The 20,276-nt window shown below is 39.2% G+C and overlaps 2 protein-coding genes across 9 annotated transcripts in view; one reads left to right on the top strand and one right to left on the bottom strand.

Moving 5' to 3' along the window:
* The window catches only part of rhot2 (ras homolog family member T2), a 40,351-nt gene extending 30,947 nt beyond the window's left edge, over nucleotides 1-9,404 (top strand). For both annotated transcript variants that reach the window (XM_072559744.1, XM_072559743.1), the window contains exons 17-19: nucleotides 359-481; nucleotides 3,290-3,492; nucleotides 4,871-9,404. In XM_072559744.1, coding sequence (XP_072415845.1) covers nucleotides 359-481; nucleotides 3,290-3,492; nucleotides 4,871-4,988 — 444 coding nt within the window. In that variant the 3' untranslated portion in view covers nucleotides 4,989-9,404. The remainder of the gene's footprint in view (nucleotides 1-358; nucleotides 482-3,289; nucleotides 3,493-4,870) is intronic.
* Nucleotides 9,405-18,345: 8,941 nt separating this feature from the next.
* The window catches only part of slx4 (SLX4 structure-specific endonuclease subunit homolog (S. cerevisiae)), a 31,216-nt gene continuing 29,285 nt past the window's right edge, over nucleotides 18,346-20,276 (bottom strand). For all 7 annotated transcript variants that reach the window (XM_072559739.1, XM_072559735.1, XM_072559734.1 and 4 more), the window contains one exon: nucleotides 18,346-19,633. In XM_072559739.1, coding sequence (XP_072415840.1) covers nucleotides 19,264-19,633 — 370 coding nt within the window. In that variant the 3' untranslated portion in view covers nucleotides 18,346-19,263. The remainder of the gene's footprint in view (nucleotides 19,634-20,276) is intronic.

Below are 20,276 nucleotides of genomic sequence, written 5' to 3'. Positions count from 1 at the left end.
GAATTGCAGACAATCAAAGATTCAGGTCCACGCAGCAATAAATTCCTTCCAGCTCAGTTACTGCTCTTAATGTCATCACTGAAACAGTCTAGGTGTTAATATGTTACTGCAGTAGAATGCTTTCTCAAACAGTGGTGTTGGGTATGTTGAGGGAGTTATGTACTCACCCTACATGTCTTTGTGTTCTTCTATGTAAGTACTCTGTCAGTATATGTTAGCATGTACCCACAATGTGTGCATGTGTCTTTCCATGTGTCTGGGTCTTCATGCATGTCTCTGTCCCATCTCTATCTCTGTTTTGACTGTAGGTTTGCGCCCAGTAATCAATGATGTGTTTATTTGTGCATCTCTGTCCTAGCTGCATGAGGTGGATGTTGATACTGAGTTCCTGAAAGCCTCCTGTGCCACCTGTGATGTTGCCTGTCTGATGTATGATATCACTGATGCCAAATCTTTCAACTACTGTGCCAGTATTTACAAGGTGAGCTGCTATCTGATACAAATAACAGACCAGACACAGACAGATTGAGAAAGTAATTAAAGTCTTTTTCCACCTTGTACACTGTAGGGTTGGTCTTAGCAGACCTAGGAATAAAGAGCAAAAATTTTGGATTTATAATATCCAATATAACTGTTGCTGTCAAGACATCAAAGCATTAAACCGAGGTCCTGAAAGCCTTTGTGAGTAGATACAAAAGCATGCATGAGACCGTTTCAACGAAGAATAAAGTAGTTCTCTCTGGTGCCTTGGACTGAGATGTATCTCTCAAACCTGCTTTTAAGTAGCAATGTGCTCATTGTCCTATTATGAGAGCTTGCTGTTTGCAAATTGGTTGCCACTTTTTTTCCCTGCTGTAACTAATTCCACTTCAAAAGAGTACTTAATTGACTGTAAAGTACTTTGGGACATCCTTATATTGTTCAGGATGCTGGGGAAATGAAGGTTTTTTCTTTATCCATGATATTTAAAGGGAATATTCAGATAAATGACCAACGCGGTATTGACAATGTGAAACACGGGCTGTTACAAAGACATTCAATAATTGACATAGTCAGTAAGGATTGAGCTTTTGTCTGCTTGTTCTGGGAGCAGATGTCAAGTTGCTATTGTTAGTGTTTCTGCTGATGGTTCAATCTTTCCAATATCCCTTTCCAACAACTTCCAAGAGAAAGAAAAGTTGAGCAGGCTGTATAACTGGAAGCCCCCATCTGGGATTATTCATTCCACACACTGGATGAAGTGAGAATTTACGGCAACAATTTAAAAAACATAGTTAATTCTGTCTGGCTAGAGAAGTATTTATTGCTTATCCCAAATTGCCCTGGAGAAGGTGGTGAGTCACCACCATGTTGGGAATTACAGACCAGTCAGTCTTACATCAGTGGCGGGCGAATTATCGGAGAGGATTCTGAAAGATAGAATTTATAAGTACTTGGAAAAGCATAATTTGATTAGAGTTTGTCAGCATGGCTTTGTGAGGGGCAGGCCATGCCTCACAAGGCGAAAGTGAGTACTGCAGATGCTGGAGATTAGAGTCAAGAATGTGGTGCTGGAAAAGCACAGCAGGTCAGGCAGCATCTGAGGAGCAGGAAAATCGATGTTTTGGTTTGAGGATGTGACAAAACACTTAAAGCAGTGGATGTGGTGTAAATGGATATTAGCAAGATGTTTTGATAAGGTTCATCATGATAGGCTCATTCAGAAAGTAATGAGGCATGAGGTACAGGGAAATTTGTCTGTCTGGATACAGAATTGGCTGGCATGTAGAAGACAGGGTGGTAGTAGATGGAAAGTATTCAGCCTGGAGCTCAGTGACTAATGGTGTCCCATAGGGATCGATTCTGGGATCTCTGCTCTTTGTGATTCTTTATAAATGATTTGTATGAGAAAGTGGAAGAGTAGGTTAGTAAGTTTGCCGATGACACAAAGGTTGGTGGAATTGTGGATAGTGTGGAGGGCTGATGTGGGTTGCAACAGGACATTGACAAGATGCAGAACTGGACTGAGAAGTGACAGATGGAGTTTAGCCTGGAGAAGTGTGAAGTGATTCATTTTGGAAGGTCAAATTTGAATGCAGAATACAGGGTTAAAGGCAGGATTCTTGGCAGTGTTGAGGAGCAGAGGGATCTTGGAATCCATGTCCACAGATCCCTCAAAGTTGCCACCCAAGTTGGTAGGGTTGTTAAGAAGGCGTATGGTATTACTGGCTTTCATTTTCAGGGGGATTGAGTTTAAAAGCCATTCTACAGAACCCTGGCTCGACCACACTTGGAATATTGTGTTCAGTTCTGGTTGCCTCATTATAGGAAGGACATGGAAGCTTTGGAGACGGTGCGGAGAAGATTTACCAGGATGCTGCCTGGACTGGAGGGCATGTCTTAGGAAAAGAGGTTGAGGGAGCTAGGGCTTTTCTCATTGGAGCAAAGGAGGGTGAGAGGCAACTTGATAGAGGTGTACAAGATGATGAGAGGCATAGATAGAGTTAATAGTCAGACTTTTTCCCAGGGCATAAATGGCTGTCGCGAGGGGACATAATTTCAAGTTGTTTGGAGGAAGGCTTAGGGGAGATACCAGAGGTCGGTTCTTTACACAGAGTGATGGGTGCATGGAATGCACTGCCAGCGGTGGCAGTAGAGTCAGACATTAGGGACATTTATGTGACTCTTGGATAGGCACATGACTGATAGTAAAATGAATGGTATGTAAGTTAATTTGATCTTTAGGGTAGGATCAAAAGTCAGCACAACATTAAGGGCCGAAGGGCCTGTCGTGTGCTGAACTGTTCTATGTTCTGAGTCATTGTAGACCGTGCAGTGGAGTTGCACCAAAGCACTACATAGTGGGCATTCTAGAATTTTGTCTCGGCAACGATACGTGAATGTTTGTGTTTCACATCAAGGTAACGTGTGACTTGAAGTGGGGCTAGCATATGGTTCTGTTCGTAAGTATCTGCCAGCCTTCTGGGTTTGGGAAGAACTGTCACTGGTGTCTCGGTGAGTTGTTGTTTATGTAAATAGTATCTGCTGCTGCTGCTGTGCATCAGTGATGGAGTGCATGATTATTTCAGTTGGTTAATGGCCTGCTGATCTAGTGGACTGCTTTACCTTGAGTGGTTTTAGCTTTTTGAGCATTGTTGGAGCTGCACTCATCCACACAATTGGAGAGTGTTTTATCACATTTCTTATTTTGTTCCTTTTAGATGGTAGACAATCTCTGGGAGTTTGGAATGGGTGCAAAATTCTCAGCCTCTAACCTGCTCTTACAGCCTGAGTATTTATGTCTCCATAGGAACACTACATGGAGAGCAGAATCCCCTGCATCTTTGTGGCATCAAAGGCTGATTTGCCAGAACAAAAGCAGGAACATGGGATCACGCCCGTGGAATTCTGCTACAAACACAGACTACTGGCCCCGTTTCATTTCAGCTGCAACAGTGACGAAGCAACAACCTCTCCGATTTACTCGAGGCTTGCACTTGCTGCAGCATTCCCGTGAGTATTCTGGAATATTCTCACTTTTATCCGAGAATTGTTGTAAGGAATAAGCACACCTTTTTGCTTCACTTAGTGTTATGGAACTGATTACTCTCTGAGGTAAAGTCAGTTGACACTGGCTTGATTGGCAAGTAACATGAGGGGCAGCATGGCAGCACAGTTGCTCGCACTGCTACCTACTGCGCCAGGGACCCAGGTTCGATTCCAGCCATGGGTGACTGTCCATGTGAAATTTACATGTTCTCCCCATGTCTACATCGGTTGCCTCTGAGTGCTGTGTTCCTCAGAGCCCCTCAAAGATGTGCAGTTGATATGGATTCACCATGCTAAATTGCCCAAGGTGTTTAGGGATGTGCAGGTTAGGTGAATTAGTCATGGTGGAGTTACAAGGCTAGGAAGGGGTCTAGAAAGAATGCTCTTTGAAGGGTTGGTGCAGACTTGATGAATTGAATGGCCACTTTCTGTTCTGTAGGGAATTGGAAGGGGATAGTGTTCCAGGTGGAATTGGGTTTCAGGGATGAGTGAAGATGGAAGTGGTTGGGATTATGGGTATGAAGAGGAAGATTGAATATTGTCGGTTGAATGTTTGATTGAGATGATGAATTGAAGCATTCTGGCCTAATTTAAAACAGTATGAGGACATCTCCACCACCAGAAACAGCTCCAGCTCTCCCTGGAGGTGATTTCACATCCAGCCTGTTTCAGAGATTGACTGTTCTCTGACAAAAAGATAATCCAACCTCGATTTGGCCTTAACTTGATCCTGGTCATCCCTAACCCATTGACTTGAAAGAAACTGTCAATTCGAGCACAAACTTTTTTTTTTCCTTTCTTTCAAGCCTCACATTTGCAGTGTCACTTTGGAATTTAAATGTGTTCATCAGTCACTGGGATCTGAAAGGTACACACAGTCAGATGTCTGTCAACATTGGTGTGGTAATGCCAGCACTGAGCCATGGGTTGGGCAACATCTCATCGTCCAAATAAAGTCTGTTGAATTCAGCCCCAGGAAATTTGCATTTGCATTGATGGTTTTCACGTCAGGTGGTGCGTGTATGGAATGAGTTGCCAGAGGAAGTGCTGGAGGCTGGTACAATTGCAAAAGGCACCTGGATAGGTTTATGAATAGGAAGGGTTTGGCGGGACGTGGGCCAGATGCTGGCAGGCAGGGCTAGAATTGGGTTGGGATATGTGGTCAGCATGGACAGGTTGGACCAAAGGGTCTGTTTCTGCACTTTACAGTGTTTCCACTGTTTGCATATTCATAGATGGGATAACTTTGGTCCCTTTACATAGCCACAGCTATGGCCTATAGCTGTCTCCCTGTTCTCTTAACTGATCCCTCTTCCTCTCTTTTTCTGATTCCCTCTTGCAGTGATCTGAATGAGGCAGAACTCAGCATCACGTCCTTCTGGCTACGTATTACATTTGGAGCCACCATCATTGCATTCTTGGGACTCGGCATCTATAAAGCACTTGCCAGGCAGAAATAACAACAGGAGACAGCGGATCAGCATGAAGGGGACAGTGTCCAAGAGGTGGAGCTGAGCAAAGATAGGGGAACGTGCACTTATCTGCCATCCTGTTGGATTTTATTCAGAGCAATCTTTGGGATTTGGGTAGGGATGTAGGGAGAGAAGCCATTAGCTTTAATGGTGGAAGAACTGTATAAACAGCTTCTGGTGCCCAAGTATTTTGACAAGACATGTAGGAATAGGCTTTCTTATCTTTGCTGGTAAGAAAATCTGCCAAAAGAGACACCTGACCAGTCTGCGCTGTACTCACTCCCCATTTGGCAGCTAACGTCAGTGTGTTAGCTTTGCACTTTGCCCTTTTCAATATTTGGTGAACACGTCCTTTTTTTTAAGGGCATATTTCCCCTCTGGTCTACGAGCAAGATCTACCAATAGAGCCCAGGGTTATACTGCCAGTGGCACATTTTTCTGGTGATCTATTTTAGTGTGAGATTCTGAACATGTTTTTGACTGTAAAGTAAAATCCCTTTGTTCTGTGAAATTATCTAAAAGCTTTTGGGCAAATGAAAGCCAGGGTACGTTGCTGAGATCTGACAAACTGTTTTTCTCAATATTCTTATACCTGGAATTTGCAATTCAGATGTTTTGATGTATTTTTTCATTTTGAGGGGAAAAAAAAGTACACTAAGGTGTTATATCATACTTTTTAACATTGTTGATGCAGAGGTCATAACCTTCTGTTGTTTCTGCAGGTTTTTGCTCAGAGTAATGGAAATTTGGATTCTGTGAAGGCCTGTGTTTTGGTTTGATTGGTGCTTATCTCTGTGTACAGAAGATATCTACATATCCATAACCAAACCATTTCTGAAGTGGCACCAAAATCTCTTTTATAATTTTGATTTTCATATTCTTAGTGTGAAACTCATCTCTGGAGAAGTAGGCAAAGACAAATTCAATCATCAGGAAAGTTATGCACAAACTGTTTTAATGCCTGCAGCATACAACTGCTTAAGAGTAACAACATTTCAAAAAGAAATTTGAGTATTATCTGCCTTGAAATGTCCTGACAATGCAACTGTTTGTTTAATTATTTGTTTTCAGTATTAATCAGTGGCCTTTCCTGAACCTTTGAATCCCATTCATATCGGTATTTCTTTAGCTGTTGACTTTTCCACATTTCATATTTCCTTGTTGTAATTCTCAAATGTAATTCCTGTTCTGAGGGACATTCTTTGGAACAGGAGGAGGCCATTCATTGCCTCTAGCCTGTTCCACAACTCAGTCAGAATATTGCTGATCTGCATCTATACCTCATCCACCTACCTTTGCTTCAAAATCACTCAGTTATTAGTTTTGTTATTATGTCACTTGTACGGATGACCTTTCCTATGTTCTTATTATTGGTCACAGGCCTGCCTGATCAACTTTGAGGTTCACTGTAACTGGATCATACTGTAGTGAGAGTTAGTGACAGAGTTCCTTTTTATTTAAGTTTTCTTAAAAGCAGTACCCCATGTTTAACTATAGTGTGTAAAAGTGTAGCCAAATAGTCAAAGATGATGCACAGAGAGAACTTCAGGAATTCAACTCACTTTTATCTATCATCTTCTCCCCATCTTCCTGCCCCTTTTAAGGGGCGAAGTGGTCATTAACTCATCAGCTCTGGAATGTCCGAACTTTGCGAAATGATGTTTGAGCTTTGTAAAATGAGGAAAACAAATGCTGGTGAATGTGACATATTGCTATTTCACATGCTTGTTATCAGTATGTAAGAATCAGGAGCTAGAGTAGATCATTCAGTCACTTGAGCCTTCTGAACTATTTAGTGATTATGTGTGATACTTTACCTCATTGCTATGTTTGCTTTCTTTCTCCAGATCTATTGATTCCCTTAGTGCTCAAACCTCTTATCAATCTCAGTCTGAAAATATAGTCATCAACTGAGCATCCTGTAGGCTACAGAATTCTAAAGAATTGTAGCTTACCTCTTTGAATGAAGAAATTTATCCTCATCTGTCCGAAATGGCCAATCTCTTCTGAGACTGATCCTTATTTTTAACACACACTCAGCAACTTCCATATCAAGCCCTCTGTTGTGCCACCAATGTGCCTTAGCCTGAACGTGGGAAAAGCAACCTTTCAAATTTTGTTTTTATAGAGCAGCATCTGTCAATCAGAGTCTCTGCCTCCATTAAAAACTGCTCTGCCATTTTATTAAAAGTGACCTTTTCTTGAGATATGGTGAGCAGTCTGGTAGATATATACATTTTGTAGATGCTATGACGCATGTCTGGTGCTGGTGGGACTTAAACCCGGACATTCTGGCTCAGAGGTACAGGCACTACTATTGTGCTACAAGACCCTTAAGCAATCTCTGTATGTTTGCTCATTTAACATATAGTGTCATCCTGCCAATATCCTAGTTCACTCGTAATGTCAGAAATACCTTGGGATGTTGCGGTAAGATTCCAGTGCTGTACTCCGAAATGGCATCGCAAACAGCATCAAGATGTTATTATGCTGACATCGTCCAAATATGACTCGTGTGAAGCCTAAACACTAGCATAAACCAGTTTGTCTGAACATTGCTATAGTACTATAAATTCTATGTCTAAGGGATGTTTTTAGCCTGGATTTCTTTGTTGGGAAGAAATTAAATCGAGTCTGTGGGATTTAAGGCAAGGCAGGACTGGTGATGCTGTGGAGAAGCTATCACTTCAGTTTGTTTAAACAGAGTACGCTCCAGCTTCACCATTTATTTGGGCACTGAAAATGTCTTGCAGACTTCGAATAGCGAAATCGCTCAGAACTATACTTAAATACCAAAATACTCTTGGGTTGTTCCAGTGCTCATTTCAATTCTACTGGTGTTCTATCTGTCAGCTTTGAAAAAGGATTGTATTTGTTGGACAAGGTTAGATTTGGGCAATGTCCTCTGAGCAATGGATCTGAAATCCAGCTCTCACTCGTGTTGCACCTTTTTATGTACAAAAGTGAAGTGTCATTAAATGATTCAACACAGTAAGAAGCCATTTAGCCCATTGTGCTTGTTCTTAGGGCTATCCCACCCCCACCACACTCCCATATTGCTTTCTCAGAGTTTGGCAATTTCTTGTTCTCTGAAATGCTGCCTATTTTCTGCTTCTTCCTCCTGCTTATTTTTGCTACATTCATTTTCAGTGGATCCAAAGAATCTACTTATTTGGCAGGTGGCTTGTCAAACCAGGTAATTGTAGTTCCAAACTCCAGTACTGTTCCAATTCTTTTGGCTGGAATTGTAGAATCACTGTCATTGTACATTGCTGCACTTGTACACAGACATGGACTCATTCCTGCATTACCAATCCCTTTAGCCACCACATTTGTGTTCGGTTTGTGACGTATGTGGTGAAAAATGCACTGTGAATACACTCTGCTGTGCAATTATAAAGAAACGTGACTTGATTGAAGTGTCAGTTGGTATTTCCCTGAATCCCCAACTGTAGATTTGGGGGGCCTAACAGCTGTAGCATTATCCAGAATGAGTGTCTAAGAAAACATCACTCCAAAAATCAAGCCGCCCTCCTTCAGCCTTCCCATCATTCAACTCAATGTGAAATGTGAGTTTTCATGTGCACTTAGTGTGTTGATATATATATTTTTATATATGTATATATGTGTGTGAGAGAGCGAGAGAATGGTCTTGTGGTCACCATTACATGATCCGTCATTTGAATGATTGTGACCAATATCAGCTTCCGATGAAATTTTGCTGCTGCCTCTTTCACTTGAAGCCACATTTTACTTTCTGATTGAATTTTTATTTGTTCATTTCTCTTCTGGTGGCGGATGCTTGTCACTGGGTACCGGTTGTCTCTTAGTACCTTTGCCAAATGATCTTGATTAAAGGTAGCAGATTATTTGGCTCCAATGGGAAAGCAGGTAAGAACTGTTGTTATTCATTACCACTGGAGCCCCTTTCCCTAACCTAGCCATTGTCTGAGCTCTCAGGACAATTATTGGTCCCTAGTTACTTCTCTTAGTATAAATCAGTTACCTCACACGGGCCCAGGAATTGAACCTGACACTGTCCCAATTTGTCTCACTCAACCAAATTGCCAAGCTATTAGCATTCACAATTTTTCTGTTGTGTGATTGTAGCCATCCATTGCTTAATTTATATTACAGTTCTCAACTTACACAGTAGGAAGCGAGAGCAGAGTAGTATTTAAAAGGACGTAGACAGTTAAACAATTATATCCTCCGATTGGTGAGCTTGGTAACTGTGGAACTGGAATTTACTTTGCTCCTGTTTAACTACAAGTTGTCAGGTAGTAAAATTCTTTTTGAGTCATTAAATAGAAAATGTTATTTCTTTGTGATTTTTAAATGACAGATTTTCTGTACCTTCCTTCCATGAAAAGATAAATATATTTTCAGATTTTACAAATTTTACATTGTGTCAGACTGTATTTCTACGTGAGCATTTTGAATAATGCAAATGAATTTCAAGCTCTAGATGAAAGCAAATTACTGCGGATGCTGGAATCTGAAGCCAAAAGAGAAAACAGTTAAACAGATGCTGCCAGACCTGCTGCGATTTTCCAGCATTTTCTCTTTTGGTTTCAAGCTCTAGATGGTTTAATACAATATTATTGAGCATGTGAGAGCCACTGACCATGTGAACGAATCGCAAATCAAGATATCATGGTTTGCATTTCATATCAATGAGTAATGAATCAGCAATAGATACTATTGTGGGACATGTAACCTCAGGCTTCATTGATGAAGCATACCCTGTCAACCTTGACATGTCTGTGTACTTATTGGTAAAATTGAAAGATGAAATCAGTACTTTTTGAATATTGAGATTGGTTTATTTTCCTTGGACACAAAAGTAGTAGATTTTAAGTAAATATATATATGTGAAATATCTTTACCTGTATTGTGTAAACATTATCCCTTCGCCTTAATTCTCCATGACAAAGATTAGTGTGAAGGGTTAAACATCTTTTGATGTTGGGTGCTAACTGTAATCATGCAGTAAAAAGTAGGGGTAAAGTGGCAAACAGTTCTGATATTTGTGCCAAAATTGCAAGGCCATTGCACATCTTGAAGTTTTGACATTCAATTTAAATTAAACATTTAGCTACTGACTAATTGCGCACCTAAGCAAGGTAGGTGCCATCAGAAGTATGTACCCTAATTATTAAGTGATTGTGTTTCTCAGAGCACAGCCTGTGGACAAACTCATGAATAAACTGAGTTTAATATCCTTCTCTATCCCTGCTGACTTAATTGAAACTAGATACATACATTAGGAAAGATTGAGAAGATAACGTTTTTTTAGGTGTGTAGGAGTCTTGTGTGGACCATAACTGTTGTATTGAATCAGTTGGGCTGAATGGCCTGTTTCTGTGCTGTATGATCCATGAAGTTTTATGGAATAAAATCTGTGTTGTCTTTTATTAAATATGCACACTTTCCAGCAGGAGCCCAGGAGGAGAGATTTGGTTGGAAGACTGACCTCTTCAGATCAATGAGTCCCAGGACAAATTGTGAAGACTCTCCTAACCCTGGCTCAGATTTGTGAAGTCTTCACTGAGAAGTAATTTATTAAATCAGCGCTGCTATTTCTGTTGTTTATGCCAACTCTACTTCTAAACTTAAGTTTCCTGCTCTCGAATCCAAACCACCGTTTTAGTTTTTGGGAGGGATGGAGGTGGGGGTAACATGTAGGATGCTGGTGAAAAAAAGATGTTGATAGTTCATATTAAGTGATCAGAATGTGAGAATAATCTGAATTATAAACATCTTTTCTCCACCAGCACCTGACACCTACTACCTCTATACCATCCACCCCAAACTATATCATTAAATGCTGTTCCATCCACACTTCCCTTCAGCTCTGCACAGTCATCCAGATTCAAAACGTTAACTTGCATGCTCTCCATAGATGCTGTCTGACCTGCTGTGATCTCCAGCATTTGATGTTTTTAGAGTAAATGGAGAAGCTACATTTATATCCCATGTGCACATGTACACCTGTTTAGTTGGTAGATAATCCTTTTAAAAATTCCTTTGCAGCTGAGATTAGTTTCTTTTTTATTCATTCAAGAGATGTGGGCATTGCTAGCTGTGCCCACACTTATTGCCCCTCGCAGCTGCCTTATTGGACCACTGCAGTCCATTTGGTATAAGTACACAGTGGCTCAGTGGTTAGCAGTGCTGCCTCACCGTGCCAGGGACCTGGGTTCGATTCCAGCCTCAGGTGACTGTCTGTGTGGAGTTTGCACATTCTCCCTGTGTCTGCACAGGTTTCCCCCAGGTGCTCCAGTTTCCTTCCACAGTCTAAAGATGTGTAGGTTAGGTGAATTGGCCATTCTAAATTGTCCATAGTGTTCAGGGATGTGTAGATTAGGTGCATTAATTAGGAGTAAATGTAGAGAAATAGGAGAATGGGTCTGGGTGGGTTGCTCTTGTTACAACACTGGGTAAACCCCTCTGTTAATTTTAAACCAGCAACACCAAAAAGATTTATCCCATGCAGTAATTAGAGAGGCCAAGAACTATTTAAAGTAAAAATTGACAACTTCTTTATTTCTTAAAGTAGAACAGACAATAATTAACTAACAACTATTTATAACTCCTTCCTCCAACATGTCTCCAACCCTTCTACAATACTAGTCCGATAAAACTCCTGATGAGATTTACCAAAAATTCAAATTTCAAAACCAGCCAGCTGTCAGATCTTCTCTTTATATCTTCCTCTGTTTTATTCTCCTTAGGGATTTCTGTTTCACAGGTCACTGATAAAGAAAGGTACCTTTTAAGAGAGCTCTGACTAGCAGCCTACTTCTGTTGGTCTTTTGGCAGTTCTCTCTCAACTGTTCAATTTTTCCTGGTCTTACCCCCAAAGCATCAGATTGTGTCATTGGCTTTTAATATTGTCGATATACTAAATTTAAACTTTATGGGAGTTTTTATTTGGGGGGGGGGGGGGGGGGGGATATAATTTAAATTGGTTGACCTGTTTCAAATTTGTTTTTATCTCCAAGCAACGAGCTACACCAGCTGCTGGACCAAATGTTTACATTATATCTTGTTCAGACCACTTGGTGCTGTCAGGTAGTTCTACTAACTTTCAACTTTCTTAAAGGTACAGTGAATCGACATCATCTTAACACTCATCAGTGGGTCATTGTGGACTTGGTGGGCCGAAGGGCCTGTTTCTACACTGTAGGGATTCTGTGATTTATGATCCAAATACCGTTTGGGGGTTAATTTCAGGATTTTAACCCGAAACACTGAAGGAACAGCAATACAAATGAATACAACAGATAAAATGTGTTGATAATGTCTTGATATAGTGTCACCTTTTAACATGATAAAATGTAAATAAATCAAGGTGCTTCACAGGAGCATTATAAAAGAAAATTTAACTCTTGAGTCACATGAAGGAGATATAATTATGACAGTTGATCAAGAGTTGAGCTTTAAGCACCGCCTAAAGCAGGAAAGAGCAGTAGAGATGTTTACAGGGAATTATGGAGCTTAGCACCAAAATAACTGAAGGCAAAAGCACCAATGCTGGAGTGAGAGAAATGTCAAAATTGTAAATGCAAGAGATTCCAGAAGACTGCGGATCTGGAGGAGATTACCCAGAGGGAGCTGAGGATGTGAAGACATTTAAAAAGGAGCGTGAAAACAATTTATTTCTGATACTATGGCTGCTCTATCCAGAATATCCTTTTTCTTCGAGGATCCCTTCACTTCAATATCTGAGGAGCGGAGGATTTTTGTATAGTTTTCTTCTGACAGTCTTTCATGCTACCATCAAGCAAGGCATAAGGTCAAGGAGTTAACACTTCACATCCTTAGCTGGATCTAGCAACAGTTTAGTCAAGATCAAGAGGAAATTGGAGAGGTTTGATATACAAACAGGCTGTTCAGTTGCCTCGGAGAATGTGGGTTAGAGATCTCTCAATGTGACAGGCACAGAGTTATTACTTCAGAAAGAGTCTTGGGACAATAACATCCATCAGGTCATGGACAACAAGTAAACTCTCTGTAGGGAAGAGGAGATAGAGTTTATGGTAAAAACTTTGTCAACGTACTGGGCAAAATAATTTGATTGGGTTCCCCCATACAGTGACTGGTGGAATGGGGATCTTCACACTGTTTAAAAAAAAATCTGACGTACTAAAATAATCTCTCAAAATAAACAGTCCATGAATAACTGAGATGCCAGTGTTATTCAATGTACTTAGAAAATAATAGGGAGCCTGAAACTTAATGAGTACTTGACAAACTGCATGATAAAATGGGGTTTAAATGCAGGAGTTCTATTTGGTGTACTGCTGGTTTGAACAAGAAGCTGGGAGCTGATTGAGACAATAGTTCCACAGGGAACCAAAGACTGAATAATGTGTCCTTATTAAATATTTAGTGAAATGTTTTAATTACAGTTTAATTTTAATTTTTAATGTTATTAAATGATTTTAAATTTGATAGTTAAAGATACAGAAGCATGTGATTCGTATATATTAAACACTGGAAGTAAATCTTTAAATGCTTAAGGTGCAAAAAATTTATGGGAATAAAATATTTTAGGATGTATTTATTTATCTTGCAGTATATAATAAAGGGGTAGTTTTTCTTTGTTCTCTGCCTCTGATCATTTTTTTACTATTAATATACTTTCAAATAATGATTTTGAGAGTTTAATAATGTCCCACTTTTGAGATATTTTAACATGTTGCAAAATATCTGTTTAATTAATCTGCCATTTCCTTTCCATCATTAATTCTCTTTCTAAGTCCAATGCTCACTTTGTTAACTTGCTTTTAAAAAATATTAATGGAAACTTTTGTCAATTTTTATATTTCTGGCTAGATGTCTCTGGTATTCTCATTTTTCCTGTTTTTAAAACATTTTTGGTCAATCTTTGCTTATTTTTGTTCTATATCCATCTTCTGACCTGTCACCTGTCTTTACACAATATCCTTTAAGTTTCACACTATCTTTTAATATTTCTAGTTCGTCATGTATGGCAGGTCTGTCCCTTGAAACTTTTCATGCTCGTATCTTCTGGATATTTTGAAACAGCCCCTTAAATGTCTGCCATTAAACCTCTGTTGATCTGTGCTTTAACTTAATTTGCCAATTTATTTTAGCCAGTTATGCTTTTCCTTCCCTCTTATTTGTCCCACTTTAAATTTATAATAACTCTCGGATGCACTCCTCTTTCTCCCTCATTTGATGTAAAAATTCAGTCACATCATTGTCTCTACTATCTAGGGGCTCCTTCATGGAGATCATCAATTAAACCTATCTCATTTCACAATGCCAGGTTTAGTATAGCCTACTGTCTGGTTGGCTCCAGAACATTCTGTTCTAAGAAATGTCCTGAAAATATTCTGTGAAATTCTCATTAAGGTTACTTTTCCCACTGATATTTCCACTCAGTATGTAGATTAAAATATCCTAAAATTATCACTGTGCCATTCTTGACAAGGTCTCATTATTTATTCCATTATAATTCACACTCTTGCATGGGTAATGTTAGGGAGGCTGTATGCCACTCTCAATTATCTTTTATCATTTGATTTGTACCCAAACTTTTTCCCTGTCATAGTTTCCTGAACTTCTCATCTTTTTCAATGGTGTTATTAACATTATTAATTAACACCCCCCCCCACCATTTCCTATTTCCCTGTCATTCCTAAAAAGTATCTGGAACACGTTGCCAGCAGAGGTGATAGAGGCAGGCATGATAGATTTTTTTTTAAAGATGCGTCTGGACAGATGCATGAGTAGGTAGTGAGCAAAGGGGATACAGATGCTTAGGAGTTGGGCAACAGGTTTAGACAATAGATTTGGATCGGCTCAGGCTTGGAGGGCTGAAGGGCCTGTTCCTGGGCTGTAAATTTTCTTTGTTCTTTGTCCGAGACCCTTCAGGTCCAATCCATTCCATCCTGCAGCCAGATCATAATTACTCATTTCTATTTAAACTCTCTTGATCTGTTCTTTCTCAAATGCTGTGCGCATTCAGAAACATGAGTAGATACTGGTGGTGTAGCCACCAGTTGTTCTATATCTGTCTTCTGACCTGTCACCTGTCTTTGCACAATATCCTTTAAGTTTGACACTATCTTTTAATATTTCTAGTTCGTCATGTATGACAGGTCTGTCCCTTGAAACTTTTCATGCTCATATCTTCTGTATATTTTGAATCAGCCCCTTAAATGTCTGCCATTAAACCTGGGGGTGGTAGATGGGGTCTAACTCGATGTGTTTGTTGATAGAGTTCCGGTTGGAATGCCATACTTCGAGGAATTCTTGTGTGCGTCTCTGTTTGGCTTGTCTTAGGATGGATGTGTTGCCCCAGTCGAAGTGGTGTCCTTATCTGTATGTAAGAATACTAGTGAGAGAGGGTCATGCAAGGGCTCATCCAGGAGCAAGATCCAGGACCATGAATGAATTGTCAGTATTATTTCCTTGGTAACATCTAGCACCTTCCACCGTATGATGTCATGTGGAGCAAATTGAATTGTTTGAAGTGAGTGAGGTGAGAAAGTGAAGGGTAGATAAATCTAATTGAACATTCCAAAGGGCAGATGACACATTATAGTCTGTGAAACAAGTAGGACCACAAATTGTAGTTTTAAACCTCATCAGAAATTGAGCATTTGACCATGATTAAATTATGTTTTAAATTAACAAAAAGAGTGCAGTCCCGTAAGATCTGTCCATTACCCTTTTATTTTTGAACAAGCAGAGACCCTGGCAGTAACCACAAAAAAAAACCCCTAGTTTAAGGTAGGCACCCAAGTAAAAAGGCAGCAGAAAAAGAGATGAATTATTAAGTTACCAAGGTAAATAATACTCCACACTGAGTGCTAAATAAAAATAAATAAAAAATGCTGGAAATCAGTGGGTCAGGCAGCATCCGTGGAGAGAGAGCAAGCTAAAGTTTCAAGTCTCGATGACTCAATCATTTTCTGTTACAAGAAAAAAGTTTGCAAATGAAAGATAGGTATTGAGACAGTAATATTTCATATTTTCACGCACCATAATTGTTTGTGTTCCTGGGATCTTGTTCTTCCCGTTAACTGTAGAAATATTACTAACAGTTTGCTCATACTCAGGAAGATTAGTTCCATACAGAGTTTTGGGATTTGTAGCTCAGGTTGAAGTTCTGGATGTAGGTTTGCTCATTGAGATGGAAGGTTCATTTCCAGACGTTTCATCACCCTATCAGGTAACATCTTCAGCGAGTTTCTGCGCGAAGCACTGCTGTTGATTCTTGCTTTCGATTTGTATGTTTTGGGGTTTCTTTGGGTTGGTGATGTCATTTCCTGTTTTTTTTCTCTGGGGGTGGTAGATGGGGTCTAACTTGATGTGTTTATTGATAGAGTTCCAGTTGGAATGCCATACTTCTAGGAATTCTTGTGCGCGTCTCTGTTTGGCTTATCTTCGGATGGATGTGTTGCCCCAGTCGAAGTAGTGTCCTTATCTGTATGTAAGAATACTAGTGAGAGAGGGTCATGTCTTTTTGTGGCTCATTGATGTTCATGTATCCTGGTGGCTAGTTTTCTGCCTGTTTGTCCAATGTAGTGTTTGTTACCGACCTTGAAGCATGGCATTTCCAACCAGAACTCTATAAACAAACACATCAAATTAGACCCCACCTATCACCCGCTGAGAAAAAGAACCAGAAATGACATCACTACTGGAAATAGCATCACCAACCTAAACATATAAATAGAAAGCAGGAATCAGTAGCAGTGCTTCACCCAGAGGCCCACTGAAGATGTTACGTCTGGTGATGAAACGTCTGGAAATGAACCTTTCAACTCAGCGAGCAAACCTACATCCATTAGTCCCATACATTAGTGAAATTGAATACTCTTACTCAACTCTAGGTTAAAAAAATTATAAACTGCAACTGTCCTTCAACAGGACAAGAGCTCATAACCACAATGGAATAATTGTCCATGTTATAATCTGTGAAAATTATGCAAACAGTCCAAATGGGAATATGATGAAAATCCAATAGCTAGCTGACTGAAACCTTCACATTAGCTGCATTGTGATGTTGGGAGAGGACAAAAAGGATATAACAGAATGATCTAGAGCTCAATTTTGGGGTTATTTCCTTTTAATTGAACAATGATTCTTTAAAATAAACCTTCCTGTATTTTTATAGCACTTTTATTTTTAATTTTAGATTTTTTTTCACTAGATCATCATAAACTGACAGAATGTGGAAAAGTGAGGTTTAGGATGGAATGGATAATCAGTCTTTTTTCCTAGAGTGAAAATGTCAAATAGTAGGGGACGTAGGTTTAAGGTGAGAGGGGACAAAGTTTAACGGAGATATGTGAAGGAAGTTTTTTTTAACAGAGGGTGCTAAGTGTTTGGTATACATTGCCTAGAGAGGTGTAGAAGCAGATTTGATTAGCAAAATTTAAGAGGCATTTCAACAGAGATATGAACAAGCATGGAATAGAGGGATACAGACCATTTGCAGGGGGGGGATGCTGGGATGCTTTAGGTTAGAATGGCATCATGGGCTTGTTCCTATGCTGTACTGTTTTATGTTGTAGATCAAAGACTGGTGATTTCACTTTATTCAGTTTGTGTCTCCAAACAGAATACCAAGACTGATATACCCATTGATCTCCCTATGGTGAGCAACACAATTAATTAAAAACACAAAGTAGCTGAAAGGAAGAAATTCAGACTTGGTTGATAACCAATATTTGCCAATTACTGAATTACAGTTGAGTCCTGTTGTATGCAAATAATTGACAAGTGAAAGTGGAACCTGTGCAATATCTAAAGTGTGAACTGATTCTAATATGCCATTGGATTGCTCAAAATAAACAATGTAAAGAAGTCTTTGTTATTAACTTTTCAACCCTAATAAATGGACTCTATTCTTACCTGTTAAATGACTTTATTCATAAATATAATCTTGTTCTAGCTCAAGCCTTGTTCATTCTAATAGAAAGTGATGTCCCTTTTGAGGTCTCCACTGGCAAAGCTCAAGAAGCTAATCAATGTACAAATAATATTTGTGGCCCCTATAAATCTACAATCTGCTTCAATTTTCCTCATTCCACCATTTACAATTCCATTCATTACAACTTGAAGTTCTAACTTTGAAACAACTGGGTTCTAAAGTCATTATAATTACAACTATATCATTGGGCCAAGATGAAAACTATTAAAATTTCTGATGACAAGCATAATATGATTTAATATTAAATGAGTGAAGAAACTTTCATGATAGTATCTTTTAAGAATTTATACTTTTTTTAAAAAATGAGTGTCTTTGTGGGAGCTACTTGAGACACAGGTTCATGAAGGATAGGAAACATCACAATGATTAAAAGTGCATCTTTTTTATTTTTTTGTTAAAATGTTACAATTCTATCACTCTTACATTTACACTTAAGTGCAGCATTTACCAATAATTACACACATTAACATTTTGGGTAAAAGAATATCCATTTCAGGTGTCACTAGTTATCAAAACAGCTAACATTTTATTACAAATAAACACACACAAACAGGCAAAATGCATTCTAGTTTTTTTTCATTTACATATATACCAAGTAATAAAGAATTTCTTATCTCATTGTGTACAAATATGCTTTTTCTGAATTAGATCACCACCCCTAAGTTGGAATATTAAAGAGGAAACAAATACAAGGGAACATAATTTGACTAAATTACTTCGTTACAATGAAGGAGGCTGTTTATTGCCTGCATTTATTTCAGGTTAAATTGCTTATTTCCTTGCAAAGCTCCTATCTCCAGCTAAAATGATTTGCCAGTAGAGCTGATAAAGGAACAGTCAATGTAGTATGACTAACAATATTCAAAACAGTGGCACTTCTGTGTGCAATTCTCCTTATTTTACAGTTTGTTAGCAACATGATTTAAACAAAAATTCAGATCTTTGACTTTCTTTCAGCCAAATTCTTGTCCATGTGTTCAATTTTCATTTCAGGTCATACCTTTGTCATATTTCACACTCTCATTACAACAGTGCTGGTTTTTATGATGGTTCTGAGGTAGGGCGACAGTTATTGAAATATTCTATAGGAGCACCACATTACTTCCTGGCACAGCAGTTAATGCTGTTATGTCTAAAGTGGTACTGTTAAAAGTGCTACTAAGGTGTTCCTTGCCTGAATGTATAATCAATCATACTCATTACAAAACAGTTTCCAAATCAGATGGAAATTGCAGTATGATTTCTACTAGTAAGAGGAATGTTTAGTTGCTGCTCCACCAGCACTTACCGCTTCCTGTGGCACTGACTGTGCTTTCCCTTTCGCTGTTTTTCAATGCCCTGCTTTCTCCTTTTCAACATTTCCTTCCTTGCTCTAGCTGTGGTAAAAGTGATACACTGGGCATCAAGAAATTCCAGCAGTTTCCCTTTGGAAACCTTTATCCCATTTTCCTTAAGCTTCTGGTGGAGGTCTGACAGTTCAAAGGGCTTGTACTGCACAATTTCACTATACAGAGATAAGTCTGACAGAATATATTGGCGTATGGCCTCTGTTGTATCTGCTTCACGGATTACTGCCTGTGATGGAGTGATTCCATCGTCCTTATCATCATCCGAATCTGTGCTTAAGATGTCGTCACATTCATTAGTCAATCGCCTGAAAGAGGGAGAAAGATGAGCAGGGTTTATTTATACAATCCAGGTAAGCAGTCTGTCATAAAGTATTTTTAAGAAAATGACTTTAGAAAGCAAGTTGGGCGGTTTTCCTACGATTTATACTGAGTTACAATGAATTCCCAGGTATAGGTTGATTGAGATGAATTAGTATTGGGAAACAAGTAATACATGGTTTTCTTAATATGAAAGAGTTTCGTAATGATAGTTTTTTATTGAGGTTAAACATTGTAGACAAATATAGTTCTGCTGCTCCTGGATGCCGCAGACTCCATCTAGCAACTATGTCTTTTACTATTCGGCCAGCTCAATCAATAATGGTGTACTACTGAATCATCTGTGTTGCCAGACATTGAAGTCTTCCAATCAAAGTATATTGTGTGCCCCCACCACTTTGCCTCAATATTTCCTCCAAGTGGTATTCAACATTGAAGCATACAGATTCATTAACTGACAGATAGCAATAGGTGGCAATTAGAAGGTAGTTTCCTTGCCCATACTCACGTTTGACTTGATTCCATGAAACATAATGGATTCTACAGTCAATATTGAGGACTCCCAGGTCAATTCCTTCCCTGCTGCATATCACTTTACTGCCACTTCTTATCATCATGATGGCAATGTCT

The sequence above is a fragment of the Chiloscyllium punctatum genome, chromosome 40, assembly GCF_047496795.1.
Source record: "Chiloscyllium punctatum isolate Juve2018m chromosome 40, sChiPun1.3, whole genome shotgun sequence".
Classification (NCBI taxonomy): Eukaryota; Metazoa; Chordata; class Chondrichthyes; order Orectolobiformes; family Hemiscylliidae; genus Chiloscyllium; species Chiloscyllium punctatum.
This window is presented reverse-complemented; position numbering and strand designations above follow the sequence as displayed.